This window comes from Heloderma suspectum, chromosome 1 (genome assembly GCF_057233095.1).
Source record: "Heloderma suspectum isolate Gila_16-S chromosome 1, 16-S_ref, whole genome shotgun sequence".
Classification (NCBI taxonomy): domain Eukaryota; kingdom Metazoa; phylum Chordata; class Lepidosauria; order Squamata; family Helodermatidae; genus Heloderma; species Heloderma suspectum.
In genome coordinates, this window is record NC_139458.1 from 384496311 (window position 1) to 384517705 (window position 21395).

Sequence of the window (21395 nt, forward strand, 5' to 3'; positions counted from 1 at the left end):
TAATCCTACTGCACCAAGTAACCCATTGTTCCCCTCCCATCAGTGTTGCCAAAACACTCAAAATTTCTGAAAACCCAAATACTGCCATCAGAATTATGCTATTGCTTTAATTTTTTCTGAGTGCAACAGATTTTCCACTGCAGAATTATTTTATCAGTAAGTAACTATATGAATGACCAAAACTGATTTAAAATTGAAGTGATCTGTCCTTAGACTTGGGAAAATAAAATGTAATGTATATTTTATAAGCATTTCAACTATAAACAATGAAAGGAGGGCATATAGTTGATGCAAACATGAGTGAAATTCGCACGTATTCATCTACTCTTAATGTGTGTTGTAGTATAGCTACTGTGAGAGTTGGATTTATGCCTTTCCTTTCCTTGGTACATTTAATTAAAAGAGTAACGTAATATTAAGAGTTCTTTCCTTAGGGATATCATTATATTAGCTAATGAAATGTTTTTAAAGAAAAAGAGCAGAAAGAATGGCCTGTACCTTTTGCAACTGCTGAAAAATGTAAGACAGTGTTCGTGGAATGATGCCTCGATCACTGTAACGTTCTGCTCCCCCAGTAATGGTAAAGGTCTTGCCGCTGCCCGTCTGTCCATAGGCAAATATAGTGCCATTGTAGCCAGCTAGAGCACTGAAAGTGGAGGAATAGAAATGTGCATCGTATGTTACCCATATATAACAAATGTACATTTATAAACCTTCATTCTATGATTAGTGTAGCCATGGAAATCTTTGTTAATATGATTGTTAATATGTTAATATTACTTACATCTTTAGGATGAAAAGAAATGTCACATTTTCTTGAACCAAACCAAAACCAAATTTTCTTGAACTATGATTCTAACAATTCTGCAACTGAATATCAGATATCCTGAAAGTATCAATTTATGAAGTTCAAAATGTACATCTATGGGATGAAGCTCCAGAGGCCACAATGATTGCATGGCTTGTCCAGTGATCTGAACAGGGAGCGCCAGGGCAGCTTGCTGAGCCCAGAGATTTCTATAATGCCATGCTTTGACAGACCAAGAGACAAAAGCAGGGAGAAGAAGAAGAAAAAAAAACATGGCAAGAGAGAAATGCAGGGAAGCAGAGAAATCAGAAAACCTGTTCCAGACTTCGAATGTCATTTTTAAAAAACTAAAGGACACATAAGGGGAGATGGGCTACCTCCTTTCCACTGAAAGATTACCTAGGGTCTGGCAGAGGACTAAAAGTAGGGTTAAAAGTCGACAAAGGAAGAAATTTTGAGGAGTAATTTCTTGCTCAGGAAAGGTCAGGGATAGGTATATCTTATTTTGCAAAGCAATCACAGACCCAGAACAAAGACTATTCACTCCAGTTCCATATGTGGGGGAAGAGGAGGAGGAACCACTACTGGGGAGGGGGGTACGTATCCATATTTAGGATTCTATCTGCTATTATCTTCTCAATCTGTGTGAAATATGCATTCACAGTTCCAATATTTATTTATTTATTAATTTATATTTATATTTATATTTATTTCATTTCTATACCACCCAGTAGCCGAAGCTCTCTGGGCAGTTCACAAAAATTAAAACCAAACAGCACACAATAAAACAATTTAAAATATATAGAACATTAAAACCACAATATAACAATACAACCACAATAAAACCTAGCAGCAGTGCAGGAGTTTAAAATACAAATTTAAAACAGCAAAGCTAAAAGTTTAGAAAGCTAAAATGCCAAAATGCCTGGGAAAATAAAAAGGTCTTCACCTGGCACCGAAAGGAATACAGTGTAGGTGGCCAGGTGAAACTCACCAGGGAGCTCATTCCAGAGCCGGGGTGCCACAGCAGAAAACATTTAAGTAGTGCTAAAGGATCCAATAGTGCTAGAAGATCCAACAGAAATGCATTAGCTGTGCTTATTGTTGTTCTCTTCCTTCCTTTCTTCAAGAATATAAGAGCTTATTTCACAACAGTGCCCATCCAGGTGCTTCCAGAAAGCCCACAAACAGGACACAAAGGCAAAAGTCCTCTCCTGTTTATCCACCCAGGCAACTGATATCCTGTGGCATATTGCCTCATGTTCCATTTAGCTAATGGCTACTGATAGACCTAGCTCCATGTATTTGTCTAATCCCTTTTTAAAGGCATCTAAGCTAGTAGCCTTCGCCACATCGTGCAGCAATGGGTTCCATAAAATATGTGTTGGGTGAAAAAGTACTTTCTTTAATCTGTCTTGAATCAACAGCAAATCAATTTCATTGGGTAACCCCAAGTTTAAGGCATATGGGACTTTAGTGAAGGAATAAGAGTTAAAATTGTTCACATGATTGAATTAATTAGTATAATGGATTCCACTGGGAATCCCAATGAAGGCTATTAAGGTGAGATGATCAGTAATGCCATACAAGCTTTTCAAACGACAGCCTGTCGAACTTTCCTGCAATGTAATGGGAAGTAGGGAAGTGTTGCAGCAGTCCGAGAGGAGCTCGCTGAGCTGCCACCACTTACTAAACCTGTTCACCGAGTGCTCATGCAGTCTGCAGGCACCCGGAGGCTGCCTACTCCCTTAGTGAGCTGCTATTTTGTGTAAAAATGGCAGCCATAACAGCCACCATTTACACAACATTACTTTTATGGAGAAACCCGAGCCACCATCTTTATGCAAAATGGTGGCTCATTAAGGGCAGGCCAATGGCACTCAGTGGGGCTTGCTGAGCTGTTTAGGGACTCGCGCAGCACGGTGAATATGTGTGGGCAGCAGTAGCAGCTCGGCGAACGCCTAGCAACCACAGATGGGGGTGAGCCTTTCCACCCCTAATGGGAAGGTTTAAAAAAACTGAATCCATAGGTAAAGTAGTGTAAGAAGAGATTCAACACTGGCTACTCTTTCATCAACAGGGACATGTCCATGTGTTCTATACAGCACTGAATCACCTGACATACTGACCTGGTTTGCACAACACAGTAAGCCATGGCGGACTGTGAGATTTGTTTGTGTCAGTGTGGCTTATCGTGACATCTGAACCCAGCGCAGACAATTCAGTATAGTTTGCTAATCACACATAAGCCACCCTGAGAACTCATGACTTGTTGGGTTGTTGAGGATGGCTTGTTCTCAGGGTGGCTTGTCATGACATGAAGACCTGGCAGTATGGCTTGTCAGTGGCTTCTCAGCACAGGCTACAGAGCTAACTGGCGAGAGCAGTGAAAAGCCTGGATGCTCCTTGCAATTTTGCTAGTGCCACCTCCAGCCTCCCTTGTCAGTGATGTCTGCCCTCCACCAATACCAAAATGGCACTTGGGAATGTCTGTAAGTAATTCACAACCTAAAAAAAAACAAATTCTTGGGAGTTTTGGAAGTATGCAAATGGGTTCGTTATCTTCCTTTCTGTCATTCGCAGGAACACAAGTTTGCACATCTGCCTGTTCACTATTTACTTTCTTATCAGCGGTACAGATCAATATCCCGTCTGTACATGTTGAAATCCCACTTGTCAATTTCATCCTCTCACTCTATTACATTTTGAACTGACTCTTGTCCGTTTCCTCCCCGACTTCCCTTGACCTCAAACTCCAAAAGAGTAATTACTTGCACACTAGAGAACAGAAAAATAAAATAAAACTTTAAAAGAACCAATGTTTGCAGTAAGTACACCCATACTCCTGCAGGCATCACATCCACCCACCCCAATACCTCTGTCCCATTCAGCCATCGCTTTCAGGGTTCAGGGTCAAGGGAAGTGCCAAAGTGGGGGAGGAAATTCGTGCAGAAAAGGGGTAGCAATCAGTGTGGGGCGGGAAGCTGGAAGAGTTTCCCTCCATAAGGACAAAGAGATGAGATGGGCTGTGCTACAAAGGCCCATGGGATACGTGCCAGGAGCGGGCAGGAGGATTAAGGGGGAAACAAGCCACGACAAGTCACAGAGTGCCCAATCATCTGTCAGGAGCAATGTGGGTTTGTGAGTGAACAAGCAACACACTGTAGCTTATTTTCAGGGTGGCTTATCATGATGTGCAAACTTGCCCATTGTGAAGTACCACCAGTTGAAAGGCACTGTTGTACTACAGCCAATAACATATAAAATGTTCTGTATTAAATACTAATTACTAATGTCGGAATGATTGTGGTATGTCCACAGATGACCAGTTTCTATAATTATTGATTACATTATTTTGCCTTCTGTGCTGCACATATTACATATGGCATCTTAGAAGAACAGCTAGCCCTGATTTTTTCCATTACTGCCCTGAAAGCTGGAAAGATATCCCACACACCCCAAACAGCTTGTTTTCCCCAAGGCAAATTCTATTATACACAGAAGGATGCTTTAACCCTGACAAGCCTAGAACACCTAAGCCAAGATAAAAGGGCACTCTAGAAAATACTTTCTGTCCAAGCGGACAAAAATAATTTATTCTTACTATGGACATTTTACACAAGCTTTTGAATGCAGAAGCACTACATGGGACACTCAAATTTCTACATCCATTTAAGAATTATTTGAGCAATAGTAGCCATTTCTGATTTTACCTCCTGAACAGGCTTTAAATGCAAATGACAAGAGGTCTGTACAAACCCAACTCTAATTTGCAAAAATGGACTGCAAGGAGGTCAAATCAGTCCATCCTGAAGGAAATCAACCCTGAGTGCTCATTGGAAGGACAGATACTGAAGCTGAAGCTCAAATATTTTGGCCACCTAATGTGAAGAGAAAACTCTCTGGAAAAGACCCTGATGCTGGGAAAGACTGAAGGCAAAAGGAGAAGGGGACGGCAGAGGATGAGATGGCTAGATAGCATCACCAATGCAATGAATATGAACTTGAGCACGCTCCGGGAGAGAGCGCAGGACAGGAAGGCCTGGCGTGCTATGGTCCATGGGGTCACGAAGAGTCGGACACGACTGAACGACTGAACAACAAATACTATATACATCCTCCTACCACCATATCAGTGGAAATATTTCATTTTGGTAAATGAATCAAGGAAGAATTATTCTCTTGATAAGATTTTTTAGACTTCAAATGGAGATTGTATTGGATTTCTTCAGCTCAAGGCCTAACATATGCTATGTAAAATAAAAGAAAAAAAGTAGTATTTATGTGCACTGTTTTTTATGAGAAAAGTTATAAATAAGTCAAACTTTAAAAAGCAAAACCTTCCTCATCTTCCCTAGGAGGATGGGGCCATGTGTAGGTCAACTGCTAGTCTGGTGCCATGAGAGAGGCAAAGGGCCTCCAACTCGTTTATCTGGAAGCCTAAGCATTTGCCAGATGGCTCAGTATAATCTACAATAGCAAAATGTCAAAGAAAAGCACACAATAAGATGCCAAAGAAAGCCAGCATCTGCTCACAACAAAAATATTAGAACTGTCAGAAGTATTTGTTTTTTTCCTGGTTATTAGGCAAATATTCCACCTTTGTTTGGAAGAGAAGTAATTGTTTTTTCATATGTTACACCATATTGTTAGAATGAAACAATTGTTTTTTAACATTAGGATAAGTTGAACATTGCATTTTTGGACTTTGCGGTATTGAACTGAAACTAAGCAATTCCTTTTCCTCATGTATGTTTGGATTCTTGGGTGGTCAGCTCCTCAGGGTTGACACTAGTTATAGGACAAAGCAAGCTTTCCCCCCACCTTATAGGGGAAGACTGGAGGGTTGGTTCAGACCTAATGATCTTGGTCTAATAAACCACTGCTAATCAGATCGAGGAAGAGCCTTGTACCCACATGCTCCACCATCCCCTTCCTCTCTCACGCTGGCATGTAATACTTCCAGGATTCATTAAACCACTATTTTCCATTGGATCTGAACTTCGAAAGGTTTACAAACCACGATCTGATTAAACCAGGATATGAACCCCAGCAACCAAATTCTGGAACAAATGAAGTTTCTGGACAGTCTTCAAGATCATTATAAGTAATCCATCCTAGAAGTGACTAGACTACCAGGTATATCTGCTCCAGGAAAGGTCACACTTGGCACATCGGATGAAGTTGGCAAAAGGCAGGAGCATCATCATCATCATCTTTTATTTGTATACTGTTTTTCCACAAAATTGTGCCCAAAGCAGTTCACAACATAACAAATGAACAAAAATAAATATCATTTACAAGATATCAAACAGCAACATCTAACAGTGTTAAAAACACACACAAGAGAAACAATTACAAATCACCATAATGTTCACAGATAAATACATATCACATAAATACATAGTAGAAATATCAATATATATAATATCCAATAAAACAGTACAACTAAACTAATCCAAGAACTGAGCACTAAAGAGGAGAGAGAATAACGTAGAATATAAAAATATTAACAAATATAAATAAATCTCTGTTCCACATGAGGGCTCTCCACAATTAGCCTACAAACACTGGCTTGTAGGTCTCACCTGTGGCAGCCTTCCTCTCTCCCAGCTCTCACCTGCATCTCCTCTCATAGTTCCTTCCCTATCTCTCACCAGGGGAGGTAAAAATTGACAGGCCTTCTTCAAACCCCATATGCCCACAAAGTTTTAACATTATTCAGCCTCTCTCCAGCAAACACTCCACTCAGCCCTGGTCTTCAGAAAGCAGGCTTTATCAGGATCCAAGGTGGTGGGAGAGGTAGGTGGAAATGCTCAACCCCTTGATGTTAGTCCCTCTCCAGCAAACCCAGGAGCATGGGCAGGAGCATGGATGGATCAAGAAGCACTCCCAAACTCATTCACATGGACATGCAACTGGCCTGCTTACACATGTAACAACCAATGTGGGTCTATGGAGGACTTTAACCAGAGATGTGGTTCTCACACAGCAGATTTATGCATGGTGCTCTTACCAACGTGGAGAATAGCTACTTCTAAAATGGGGAAATTGGCTCAAACACTCATTAAAATTGAAAAGCACTGACTTTATTTTTTATAGATTTTTTGTTCTCAAAACACCCTCATGAACATTTATTACAGAAGAGAAAAACAGCTTGGTCCATATATACCCCCCTACCACATGGTGCTATGGAAATGGCAGAGCAGGGAATTGGAAGGCTATGTGACCAAGGCAGTTCAGCTGCCGGTGGTAATGGTGGGCTGCAGGGGTGGAAACAGGAGGAAAGAAAAGGAAATACAGCAGGAGCAGCTAGAATCACCTGACTCCAGAGAAAGGGGAACCAAAAGAACTATACTTCCTAGTTGATTGTCAAAAATTAGAAAAATGCTTGGGCACAGACAATTCTTAAGGCACTCTTGAATACTATGATGGACAGAAAGCACTGAAGGAGGAAATATCCAACTGTGTTCTGATACAACTAGTATTTGTAGCAATGATGGGAAGACTGAATGGAGGCTTAGCCATTATTGGAGAACCCAGAACCACCATAATTTGGTTAAAAATAAATATGGACAGAAATCCTTTCCCATGGAGCTTCCCCTTAGAATTCATAATAAAATTCAGCTTGACACTTTTTGGTAGCCTCTTCCCAATACCATGGCTTCACTTCTTGACCACCTCCCTTGGACTCAAAGACAGAAATTCAAACAGAGATTGTAGACTACCTGTGTGGCTTCACAGGTCAAATTGTGTTTCTGCATATATGGAACCTAGCTTTGGAACTCAGTGGACACTTTACCAAGATTGGTAAAGCTTTTATCTCTCTGGGTGTGGAAGGTAAATGGATCTCTCTGGGGAAATGTAGCAATCAGATGGTTCAGTTGGAAAGTGCAAGGGGAAACTCTGGCCCTGGAAACATGGGATTGAACCAGAGCAGAACAGAGAATTGTTGGGAGAAAGAGTAACAAGGAATGGTATTATATCCAGTCAGACCCATGTGGCTATTCTCAGCGCTGAGATACACTAGTGTGAGGGATGCCTAAGCAGAAAGAATGAACAATGATTGTCCAACCTCTAAGGTAGTTATAGAGCTCAAAACAAAGGGTACAAAGAGTTTGATGGCTCAGAGGCTGGACCCAGGGTGGATCAAAACAAAGGCAACAATAGTTAGGCTCTGGGGAAAGAAAAGAAAGTTCAGAGAGGTTCTGTGCCCTGGTGAATGAAAAGAAAGCTCAGGGAGGTTCCTTGCTCCTTGATTAATTTACATCTAGTTAGCTAGCTAGCAGACTATTCAAAACAAAGGTCCTATCAAGGCTACTGAGGTAGTACTTGGCCTTGTTGACCTGTCTGGGAGGTGAAGATGATTCAGGTTTGGGCCATTTTTTCTCACCAGAGCTTTTGACTGGCCAATTGAAAAGATACCCTCATGGGTTAGTCAGCTGTATGGTAGCACGGCAATCAGGCAGGCATTTACATGTTTCTGTGGTCACGGGGAAAACTCTCTTTTAATCTAATCAAGGACGAAGCACCTAAGTTCTATGGCTCCTGTGCCTCTGCAGCAGTTCAGAACCTTAACAATGGTACTGGTAGCTTTTCAGGCTGTGTCACCTGACAATACACGTGTCAGAAGGCCTGTATATGTGCACAGTATCAGGATCATATCACATATATACTGAAAGACCTGCACTGTTGCCAACTGCTTTCCAGGCTCGTCAAGGTGTTGGTCTTAACCTTTAAAGCCCTAAATCGCTTAGAACCTGGTTGTCTATTTGTCTTCTATGTACCTGTCCCTCTATTAAGATCTGCAGAAGAGGCCCTTTTGAGGGCACCATTATCTGCAGAGGCCCATTTGTAGGGCGCGTATGAAAGGGCCTTCTCTTGTGTTGCCCCCCCAAACTATGAAATGCACTCCCTCAAGAATTAGGATTGGTCCCCACTCTTTTGGCCCCCACTCTCCTGGACTTTCAAAAGGGTGTGAACACACATCTTTTCAATTCAGCTTTTTAAAACGTGTAGCTTTTAATGTTTTGCTGTTTTTACTGTTTTACTGTTTTTGTTTTTATTGTTGTAGGAATTTATTGTTTTAAATTGTCGTATACTGCCTTGATGGCTTTTTTGCAGATAAGGCAGTATATAAATATGATTATCATCATCATATATGAAGCTGCTCTGTAACAGAACATCCATAAGAGGTTGCACACCTCCTACCTATACCAAGTTTAATCTTGACTGAATTAAGCTTCAGTTTATTAACCCTCATCCAGAGGGTTATTAACCCTGCCCCCAAACACAAGTTTATTATTTATTTATTATTAAGATTTATATACTGCCTTATTTGCTAAAAAGCCACCAAGGTGGTATAAAACAACTTACATAAATACAATCTTAACAAGTGGGGACTAGAACCCAGATCTCCCGGCTCCCAGTCCAACACTCTTACCACTACATCACACTGGCTAATAGAGTGCTATAAAAATGTGCATGAATTTCAACTGCCTTCTGCTTACCCCAGTTCAAGTTAGTATTAGCCACATGTACCCTCAGAACCAGGACACCATGATTATAAGCCAAACTGGAATCTCTCTCCAGACATAAGTGTCTTCTCTAGACCATCTATCACAGATAAGACTATGACTGATTTGACACGTCACGCTAAGCCATGATGGGTTGTCATCACAGGTGGTTGTAGAGGGGCTTAGCGTGACATTCAAACCCAGAGTGGTTTTCCCATCAGGGTGTTTTGCACAAACAAGCCACCCTGAGAACCCATGGCTTGTAGGAGGATTGTTTAGGGTGTCTTAGTAGGTTATTAGAACAATAGCCAGCCAGCAAGACCAATAAAAAAACCCTGCCAGTCCTCACAATCTCGCCAGTGATGCCACCATTCTCCCTCATCCGTTCTCAGTCTCAGGATGGATTTGTAATTACATTTTTTGTGGGAATCATGAAGAAGGGACATCAGAGAGTATCCCGAATGTGTTTGCAAGTTTTTTAACATTATTTTTTATTTTCACTCCTGCGCAAGTGGGATGACTGCCATGAGATTTGTGCAAATTTATCTCCATTCTACTGCTCTGCCATGAATTCTGCATTATTTTTGCACTGCTCTGTAACCATCAAGTACATCTGACAGCTAGCATTGGAGCTGTTCTGTTTCAAGCACGAAGCTTACTTCAGAGTAATGTGAAGCAGGCTTTTTAAAAAAAGGTGTTCACTACCAAGGGAAGCACCCTTTAAGCAGTTGGACCACTGCAGTTGCCAACTGATGAGGGAAACTCCCCTCTTCCCTCATCAGATCACAAAAAGGAAATAAGTTTCTGAGCCCTGATGAAAGTGGGGATGCAGTCACAAGCTTTATTGTTATTTTTGGTTCGTTGTTTTGCACAAGTCCTCTAGACTACCTGCCTGCTATTGAGCCCTGCATAGCCACATTCATCTCTTGCAAATGTCCTTGTCAATTTCATCCTTCCCTTCAGTGCTTCCTAAGCAAGCCCCCCACCCCCAGCCGCCGTCCAAATCATGCATCAGATTGCAAAAGGGAAATAGTTTTCTGAACCCTTACGAACATGGGAATGCAGTTACAACCTTTGTTGTAGGGAACGAGGAAAGAGGATTTCTGCTGCACAACTCCTGGGATGTGTGTCGCCAGCAGGCTCGAGGACTGAGAGAGAAACAACCCATCACAAGCCTCTGAGTGGGCAATCATCTCTCAGGAGTAATCGACAAGCCACCTGCCCACCAGGTAGCTTAGCATGGCATAGAAACACACCCTATGACTGGATTTGCACGATATGACAACCCACTATAGGCAGCCAGCCATGGTGGGTTGTTGTGTCATCTGAAACTGGCGTATTCTCCACAGGGTGGCTTAATTTTCATAAACAAGCTACTCTGAGAACCTGTGGTTTGTTGTAGGGTTGTTCATACCCATGGTGAGCTGCCATGTCATCGAAACCTAGGAGAGCGATTTTATCGTGAGTTTCCGGGATTGGCTACAGAGCCGCTTGGTAAGAGCAGTGAAAAAGCCCTTTATGATCTCACCAGTGATCATGCCTCCAGCCTTCCTCACCAGTGACTGCCCCTCCACCGATACCCAAATGGCACTTTGGAGGGGCCATCACTTGTTCACACAAGTGATGGCCCCTCACTTGTTGTTTGGTGCACTTACTGCTGTTGCATTTCTTCCTCTTTTTTGTTGCTTCTCGACTGAACGAATGGGTTCCTACTCTCCTTTACTATTATTTTTCTATGACAACTCTGTGCAAATTAACCTGTCTGCTGTCTCGCCTTGTCAATGTCCTTGTATGTTCCCTATTTCACTTTGATGCTCCCCTTGACAGCTGCAACATACAAGGACATCAACAAGGCAAGACTACACATATTGGACAGGTGAAAGTGCATACTTGAGCACTTGCAGAAGTACAGGAAAAAATAATTAAAAAAAATACAAACACATCTGCATATTCCCAAAGCACCTAAAAGGTTTTTGTTTTTTTTTAAAGGTGGCAAACGAAAAGGGGTAGCAATTGGATCAGGGAGGAGGCCAGGGCAAGGAGACAAGACAGGTTCTGCTGCAAAGGTGCTTGGGATATGTGCCAGAGCCGGCTGGAGCACTGAGGGAGAAGGAGGAGGAGAACAAGCCATGGGAAGCCTAATAGTCTGTAGGGTGTACCACGGGCTATTCAGCGAACAACCAATCCACTGCAGCTTATTTGCAGGGTGGCTTAGTGTGACGTGCAAACTCACCCAGTTTGTTTGAATCCCTCACAGGGTTGAACATTTTTTTAATCACTTAGTAGAAAGGCTTTTATTAATCAATGAAAGAAAGAAGTGAAAATTAGCAAAGTCAAAGATAGAACGCTAAGAATCCCATGCTAATGTGGAAAGGTATGATCTCACTGGGATATGTGATCTGCAACACACATCTGATATCTCTGTGAGACAACAGCCTTAGTTTAGGAAACTAAACAATGTAATCAAAGAAGCTGTTTTGAGACTGAGAGGAAGAAGATGCTTTGGGTTTTGTTTTTAATTATGCTTGGTTAAGTTGGCAAAACTTTTAAAATCCAGCCAATTTCATCTTAAAGGGATGTGGATTGGGGGAGGAACATATGAAGGAAGTAGCAAGAGTAGTGACAGGTAGGGAAGGGGAGCCAAGCAACCAGTTCCAGCAAACCACTGTCCCATTTGTATAGTAGGCAAACTTTCTGAAATTTAAATTCTCATTAATGTGATTAGAGACCAAAATTGTGTTTTTTTTCTTTTAGGCAGTTGAGATTTAACATGGTTACAGGAATGCTTTACTCAATTAATTATCTCTGTACTTCAAACAAAAGGACATCAAAGACCCATAATCCAAAGAAGTGACCTGCTGAAACAGAACGGTGAGCTTTTGCAATGTTACGGTTTCATATTAAGTGTATGTATTGTACCAAGCTAGGATCCTCGTGGCGATATTCATATGACTGCTGTTTATGTGTTTCTAAGGACGTAATCCTATGCATGTTTAGACAGAAATAAGTCCTACAACTCCCAGCATACCCCAGCCTTTTTCAGTCTAAACATGCATAGGATTGCATCTTAAGATTCTGGAGAGGAATGTTCTTTTAGCAATATGTACCTAACTCAGTAATATAAAGTACACAGAGGTATAAAAATATTTTTAAGTGAAAACATTATGCTATCAACAGGGTTAGCTTCTTCAGGTCCTGGGTTCATGCTGGGAACCTCTGATATCAAATAATGTATATACCACCTTTTGGCCTTCAAAAGAGCCCCAAAGGTGGTTTATAACATTAAAAAAATAACAATTCGATTGTAATAATCAAAGAGCATTAAAAGACGCTATGAAAACAAATCCACAAGGAGGTAGGAATTAAAATATATCAAAAGCCTTGCAGAATAAGGTGTTAACCACTCATCTATCAATGAAGAGGACAATATAACCTCTCTTGGGAGGGAGCTCTGTAGTTGTGGTGCCATCACTGAAAAAGCAAGGATACTATATTCTTCCCTATATGAACACTCCCACAAGCCCCAAATGCAGGAGTAGTAAGCCCTGGAAGAGTTATCACTGTGCTTGAGTTATCCTAAATACCTTTTAAATATTTGATACACATTTTTATTTTAAATGTAATGGCTTCCTTTAAACATTGACAATTTAAATGAAGTGGTGCTTCAATAAATATGGAAGGAGGCCAAATAGTGGAAAGCATATGCAAACTTCCTTTTTCAATCAATCACTAATCAAGTCTAGAAGCATTTCAAGCTTTTCTTCAGGGAGATATTTATTATTTTATTTTTTCCTAAGAATAAAACTTGCTCTAAGCATATAAATACCTACTAACAAAACATATCAACTATTATGATTTCTACCACATTCCTTCCCTAGATTATTTTCCTGACAACACTGCACTTTCATTTTATCCATCATAGAAGCCCTTTAGATCCGCAATGGATTTGGCATGGTGCTGGCAAACTGAACTCTCAAGTACGGATGTTTATGACAAAAATAAAGTTTATCCTCAATTTTAAGTTTTCAGACAGATGTTTTCGAAGAGGATTTCCCTTTGGAAAGGACCTGTACTTAAATATTTCTCTCAACTGAAGCGCAGATAAAAGTTCCTTAATTAAAATAAACAAAATATCTCAATATTACATCTTTTTGTGTCCATGCCAAATGTACAGCATAAAACCTATTTAGTAATGCTTTTCATTTATATGTCCAGTCATTTTCATACATTTAGTAGCTCTGACTTTTTCAGTGCAAAGATATACTAGATACATTCATTTCTACAGAAACTGGTGTGAAAAAAAGATGTGTTATGTGTTGTTTAATTTAGAGAGCAATCCTATGGCCCCTAAACAGAGTCTGGAGGGCCACAGGATGCTTCAGATCCCTGGATCTGAGATTGGACACAGTTCTCCAACCTTGGACCCAGGTGTCTGAGCTCCCCCCACCCCCCCAAGAGAGAATCCCACTGGCAGCCTCTCCAAGGTCACAAAGGCAACCTTGGAGGGAAGTGAAAAGGGGCGCTTCTGTGGGAGGGGAGGGGAGGGGAGGGGAGGGGAGGGGAGGGGAGAAGCGGTGATAAAAGCTATCCCCAGCCTCCATCCCTCCACCTCCACAGAGCCCTAGCGAGACAGGCAAATACACATCTAGCAAAAATGCAGAGCAGGGGGAGCATGTGGCGGAATATATCGCCTCTGCGCTGCTCCCGCTCTGGATAGGATTCCTGTCAGCCTCTGAGTTCAGAGGCTGACAGGAATCCCAATAGGACTGAACTCTCAAACAGTTTAAAAATGTGTAAACTTATAAAACCCCTTCATGGATCACTGCCTTGTTGTGGCGAAGGGGCTTGCGTAACTCAGTGAATCCATAAGCTATGCCGTGCAGGGCCACCCAAGATGGACAGGTCATGGCAAAGAGTTCTGACAAAATGTGGTCCACTGGAGAAGGAAATGGCAACCCACTCCAGTATTCTTGCCAAGAAAACCCCATGGAACGTATCACAAGGCTAAAAGAGATGACGCCGGAAGATGAGCCCCTCAGGTCAGAAGGTGTCCAATATGCTACTGGGGAAGAGCAGAGGGTATTTCCAAGTAGCGCCAGAAAGAGTGAAGCGGCTGGGCCAAACCCGAAAGGACACTCAGCTGTGGATGTGTCTGGCGGTGAAAAGAAAATCCGATGCTGTAAAGAACAATATTGTTTAGGAACCTGGAATGTCAGATCAATGAATCAAGGTAAGCTGGAGGTGGTCAAACATGAGATGGCAAGATTGAACATCGACATCTTGGGAATCAGCGAACTCAAATGGACAGGCATGGGCGAATTTAATTCAGGTGACCATCATATCTACTATTGTGGGCAAGAATCCCTTAGAAGAAATGGAGTAGCACTCACAGTCAACAAAAGGGTGGGAAAAGCAGTACTGGGGTACAATCTTAAAAATGATAGAATGATCTCAGTACGAATCCAAGGCAAACCATTCAACATCACAGTAATTCAAGTCTATGCCCCAACCACTGAGGCCGAAGAAGCTGAGGTTGATCGGTTCTATGAAGACCTACAACACCTTCTAGAACTAACACCAAAAAAAGATGTCCTCTTCATCATAGGGGATTGGAATGCTAAAGTAGGAAGTCAAGAAATCACCGGGATAACAGGCAGGCATGGCCTTGGTGTACAAAATGAAGCAGGACAAAAGCTAATAGAGTTTTGCCAAGAGAACACGCTGATCATAGCAAACACTCTTTTCCAACAGCACAAGAGGCGACTGTACACATGGACGTCACCAGATGGTCAATATCGAAATCAGATTGATTATGTCCTTTGCAGCCAAAGATGGAGAAGCTCTATACAGTCAGTAAAAACAAGACCTGGAGCTGACTGTGGCTCAGATCATGAGCTGCTTCTTGCAAAATTTCGGCTTAAATTGAAGAACGTAGGGAAAGCCACTAAACCTTTCAGGTATGACCTAAATCATATCCCTTATGAATATACAGTGGAGGTGAGGAATAGATTTCAGGGATTAGACCTGATAGACAGAGTGCCTGAGGAACTATGGACGGAGGTCCGTAACATTGTTCAGAAGGCAGCAACGAAATCCGTCCCAAAGAAAAAGAAATGCAAGAAAGCCAAGTGGCTGTCTGATGAGGCTTTACAAGTAGCTCACGAAAGAAGGGAAGCAAAAAGCAAGGGAGAAAGGGGAAGATATACCCAACTGAATGCAGAGTTCCAGAGAATAGCAAGGAGAGACAAGAAGGCCTTCTTAAATGAACAATGCAAAGAAATGGAGGAAAACAACAGAATGGGAAAGACTAGAGATCTCTTCAAGAAAACTGGAGATCTCAAGGGAACGTTTTGTGCAAAGACGGGCATGATAAAGGACAAAGAAGGCAGGGACCTAACAGAAGCAGATGAGATTAAGAAGAGGTGGCAAGAATACACAGAAGAACTATACAGGAAAGATCTGAATGTCCCTGATAGCCATGATAGTGCGGTCACTGAACTTGAGCCGGACATCCTAGAGAGTGAAGTCAAGTGGGCCTTAGGAAGCATTAGTAACAACAAAGCTAGCGGAGATGACAGTATTCCAGCCGAGCTATTTAAAATCCTAAAAGATGATGCTGTTAAGGTGCTGCATTCAATATGCCAACAAATCTGGAACACTCAACAGTGGCCACAAGACTGGAAAAGGTCAGTTTACATTCCAATTCCAAAGAAGGGCAATGCCAAAGAGTGTTCAAACTACCGCACAATTGCGCTCATTTCACATGCCAGCAAGGTGATGCTCAAAATCCTACAAGCTAGGCTTCAGCAGTATGCGAACCGAGAACTACCGGAAGTACAAGCTGGGTTTCGAAGAGGCAGAGGAACTAGAGATCAAAACGCCAACATTCGCTGCATCATGGAGAAAGCAAGAGAATTCCAGAAGAACGTCTCTTTCTGCTTCATTGACTACGCTAAAGCCTTTGATTGTGTGGATCACAACAAACTGTGGCAAATTCTTAAAGTGATGGGAGTACCAGACCACCTTACCTGTCTCCTGAGAAACCTGTACGAGGGTCAAGAAGCAACAGTAAGAACCAGACATGGAACAACCGATTGGTTCAAAATTGGGAAAGGAGTACGACAAGGCTGCATATTGTCACCCTGCTTATTTAACTTATATGCAGAGTACATCATGAGAAATGCCGGGTTGGATGAATCAGAGATCGGAATTAAGATTGCCGGGAGAATTATCAACAACCTCCGATATGCAGACGATACCACCCTAATGGCAGAAAGCGAAGAGGATCTCAAGAGCCTCTTGTTGAGGGTGAAAGAGGAGAGTGCAAAAGCTGGTTTGAAACTCAACATTAAAAAAACGAAGATCATGGCATCTGGCCCTATCACTTCCTGGCATATAGAAGGGGAAGAAATGGAAGCAGTGACAGATTTTATTTTCTTGGGCTCCAAGATCACCGCAGACGGTGACTGTAGCCATGAAATTAAAAGACGCTTGCTCCTTGGGAGGAAAGCTATGGCAAACCTAGACAGCATAGTAAGAAGCAGAGACATCACCTTGCCGACAAAGGTCCGTCTAATCAAAGCTATGGTTTTCCCAGTAGTAATGTATGGCTGTGAGAGCTGGACTATAAGGAAGGCTGAGCGCCGAAGAATTGATGCTTTCGAACTGTGGTGCTGGAGAAGACTCTTACGAGTCCCCTGGACTGCAAGGAGGTCAAATCAGTCCATCCTAAAGGAAATCAACCCTGACTGCTCTTTGGAAGGACAGATAATGAAGCTGAAGCTCAAATATTTTGGCCACCTAATGCGAAGAGAAAACTCCCTGGAAAAGACCCTGATGCTGGGAAAGACTGAAGGCAAAAGGAGAAGGGGACGGCAGAGGATGAGATGGCTAGATAGCATCACGGATGCAATGAATATGAACTTGAGCACGCTCCGGGAGAGAGCGCAGGACAGGAAGGCCTGGCGTGCTATGGTCCATGGGGTCACGAAGAGTCAGACACGACTGAACGACTGAACAACAACAAACTTATAAAAGTACAGTGACTGAGGGAAGAAAAAAGTTTTATCAAATATTTTGTAAAATGTGTCCTGTCATACTATAATCTATAAGTAATTTCAATAATGGCTGGGAAATCTGCAATTGGTGTCAAAATAAATCTTAAAAGATATGTCTTATAATAGCAGTTTGATGAAAACAGATACTTGACACAAATTCACATCTATGGCTTCATAGTTGAAAAACCCTTTCAAGAAGACACTTTAATCACTACACTTCTGACACTTCATTTTTAGCAAGATTTAAAAAGGAAGGAAGAAAACAAACTCAAATCATGCTAAATAAAAACCCTATAATCATGTCAAAGTGGCATTCAAAAAGGGCATTATTTTCTTCCCCCACCATGCTGTAAATAGATTCTGCAAGCCTCTATGTCAAACCACCTACACTAATAAGAATAAGGATGTGATGCATGTTTGTCTATTATAGAGTTTCACCACCACGTACCATGTCAACCAAGAAATATAAAAAGATCAGGAATGATAACTGCTTCCAGTATGTCACTGTTTCTCAACCATTGGGCCATTGCTTGGTTTTAGCCTTATGCTGCTTCCTACTGGTTCCCAAGGGTGGGGGATTTCATTTTGATTTGGCAGTATCTAGATATTCTAGATCTTCTTTCTCCCACATTTCATAGAAGTGGTTGCCAATGTGAAATAAGGTCCTTCAGCACAGGACTGCATGTGCACCCATCTCCATAGACACTGAATACCTCTGACTTACTAGTTAATTCACAAGGCAAGCAGTTTGGTGACCCCTCCCAAACCCACCCACATTTTGTGCAGCCACCCATGGAACTCTGGAATGTCTTGTCAGCTTTACTCAGCTTCATGCACGCAGGCATTCAGAATGAGGAAGTGTCAATGCTGACAAGTCCAACTAGGAAATGAGGCCTGTGACATTGAAGAATCTGACAGTATCCACCAGAATCTGCAACTATTGAAGCATCGTTTCCTAAGGCTTCATCATTACCATTTTACCCTCTTGTATGCCCATCTGCACAGCAGTTGTGCAGGGCAGGATTGAGCACAGCAGGAGGGCAGTCAGGGATTTAGTCACCCTGCTTATTTAACTTATATGCAGAGTACATCATGAGAAACGCCGGGTTGGATGAATCACAGGTCAGAATTAAGATTGCTGGGAGAATTATCAACAACCTCCGATATGCAGATGATACCACCCTAATGGCAGAAAGTGAAGAGGATCTCAAGAGCCTCTTGTTGAGGGTGAAAGAGGAGAGTGCAAAAGCTGGTTTGAAACTCAACATTAAAAAAACGAAGATCATGTCATCTGGCCCCATCACTTCCTGGCATATAGAAGGGGAAGAAATGGAAGCAGTGACAGATTTTATTTTCTTGGGCTCCAAGATCACCGCAGACGGTGACTGTAGCCATGAAATTAAAAGACGCTTGCTCCCTGGGAGGAAAGCTATGGCAAACCTAGACAGCATAGTAAGAAGCAGAGACATCACCTTGCCAACAAAGGTCCGCATAATCAAAACTATGGTTTTCCCAGTAGAAATGTATGGCTGTGAGAGCTGGACTATAAGGAAGGCTGAGCGCCGAAGAATTGATACTTTCGAACTGTGGTGCTGGAGAAGACTCTTACGAGTCCCCTGGACTGCAAGGAGGTCAAATCAGTCCATCCTAAAGGAAATCAACCCTGAGTGCTCCTTGGAAGGACAGATACTGAAGCTGAAGCTCAAATATTTTGGCCACCTAATGCGAAGGGAAAACCCACTGGAAAAGACCCTGATGCTGGGAAAGACCGAAGAGAAGAGGACGGCAGAGGATGAGATGGCTAGATAGCATCACCGATGCAATGAATATGGACTTGAGCACGCTCCGGGAGAGAGCGCAGGACAGGAAGACCTGGCGTGCTATGGTCCATGGGGTCACGAAGAGTCGGACACGACTGAACAACTGAACAACAACAATACAAACATTAGGACTCTCCTGCTTTTTCCAAACTACTTCCTTCATGATTTACCAGAGCAGTTCAAGCTGCATTGTCTCTGTGAAGACAGATGCATGTATGGCTTCCTGCAGCAGCACTATAGCTAAGTACTGTACTGTGAGTAGAGCACAGGCATCTAATTTATCATTCATTCATGAATAATACTTCAGATTTCAAGTGACATTTTAAAAATAGACTATTTCGATATCAAGTTACTGTTTGAAGTCTTCAGTATTTAGAAGCATTTCTGAGAAAAGGAAATATTTCTAAGCAAACGATCAGGGCCAAAGCCACAGCCAAATCTGAACCTCTGAGAAATGCCAGTTGGCAAGAAAAGTGCATGGAGGGACAGGAAGCTATAGATAGCATCAGGGCTTGTCCACTTTGTGAAATGGAAGGACTGGCCCACCAATCTTAACCTCCTCCTCAAGGTGGCTCTCCCATAAAAGTAATTGCTGACCAGGGTCTCAGGCAAATGTGTGCACCACTGCCAAGGTACTGATCCAAGGATTGAATTTAAGAAACCACTACTACAATATAGAACCACTTAGATCAGGGATGGAGCACCTCAGGCCCAGGGGACAAATCCAGCCCTTCTGAAGTCCTAATCTGGCCCTCTAGGATTCCCCAGAGGGCCATGACCTCTTCCCCTAGCCCCACCCCCTTTCCACCAACCATCAATTTGGGGTGATTCCCTGGCTTTTGTGCAGTTTCCCCCCTATTCTAAACAGTTGAAATGCCTCTCCTAAGGCTTTGTTCCTAGCAGCAAGACCTTTAAGGTACAATATGGTGGTTTGTTGTTGTTTTTACATTTTCTACCCCACCCATTTGCCTTTGGCCCCGCCATCTTTGCTCCTGCCCACCACTGGAACGCAGCCCCTGAGAACTTCTCCAAAACTGAATTCAGCCCTCAGTCTGAAAGAGGTTCCCCACCCTTCACCTAGACCACAAAAATTATCTGTCATTTGCATTTTAAGTTTCAATTTCCAGAGGACACAAACTTGTGTTAAGAACATTTTTTCTGGTTATGCATTTTTTAAACTTAAACGTTTAAAGTAAACTGCAATAACACAAAACTCTGCAAACTCCAATAATAAATCCTCTGGTTAGAATATATGAGACCGAGTACACTTAGCCAGGTTAGGAATGTACTGTTCCAGATGCGGTGTAAACATAACACTAAATGACAACTCTTGTTCCAAAGAATTTACAGTCTAAAATACCAGAAGCATTAAATTATAAAAATAACTAGAAAAGTGACAGTATCTTTCTTTTCAGCATTTAGGTAGCATAAATGTTTTTAAAGCCTTTTCTTCACGCAGCCACTGCATTGGAAACCCTTCTGTCTGCCAGTTAAATTGCCCGGCAACCTACTGTACCAGCAAAAAGCACCTACATGTCCAGAATCAACATGCTACAGCTGCACTCAATCGAGCCACAAAACAAGCTCAAGAGGATGGAAAATGTGATATGCTGCACCACAGCTGAATGACTGGGACAATGAACAAAGAATAATGGGCAATAGCTGTTCTTTGTGGAAGAAGGCAATGAAGAGTGATACATATTCTCCTACATAACATGCATAATGAAAGCAACAAACTCATACAATATTTGTATATCCAAAATGTGCAGATCTGTGCTTCATTAGATGAAGATGCCTGGTAAAACATATTGTCTGTTCTAGGAGTAGTATATTGAGGACTGACACAGATGTAATATTCCCAATAGCTGAAAAAATGAGAGCACGCAGTGGACTTATTCCTCCACTCTCCTTCCCTCAATTGCATGAATCCACCCATCGTTTGCTTTATGTATGCATCAGCATTAACCATTGTTTGCAACAAACATTAGCAACAACCATAGTTAGTGCCAACCAGTCATAAACCAAAGTTTGAAACCATGATTATAACCCTGGTTATGGGGCAATCCTAGTTAATGCTAATGTACAGGTAATGTGGCACTGTAATTAAAGGAAACCGTGTAAGTAAGGAAAGATTTCACATGCTAACACAGCGGAAAGCTCATGCAAGTGCTCCTAGTTTCCTTTTCTTGTTTTT

General features: G+C 42.0%; 1 protein-coding gene across 1 annotated transcript in view; it reads right to left on the minus strand.

Moving 5' to 3' along the window:
* The window catches only part of KIF6 (kinesin family member 6), a 271710-nt gene that overhangs the window by 235449 nt on the left and 14866 nt on the right, over positions 1–21395 (minus strand). Inside the window, exon 4 of the mRNA XM_084828534.1 lies at positions 499–646. Within this exon, the coding sequence (XP_084684660.1) occupies positions 499–646 (148 nt within the window). The remainder of the gene's footprint in view (positions 1–498; positions 647–21395) is intronic.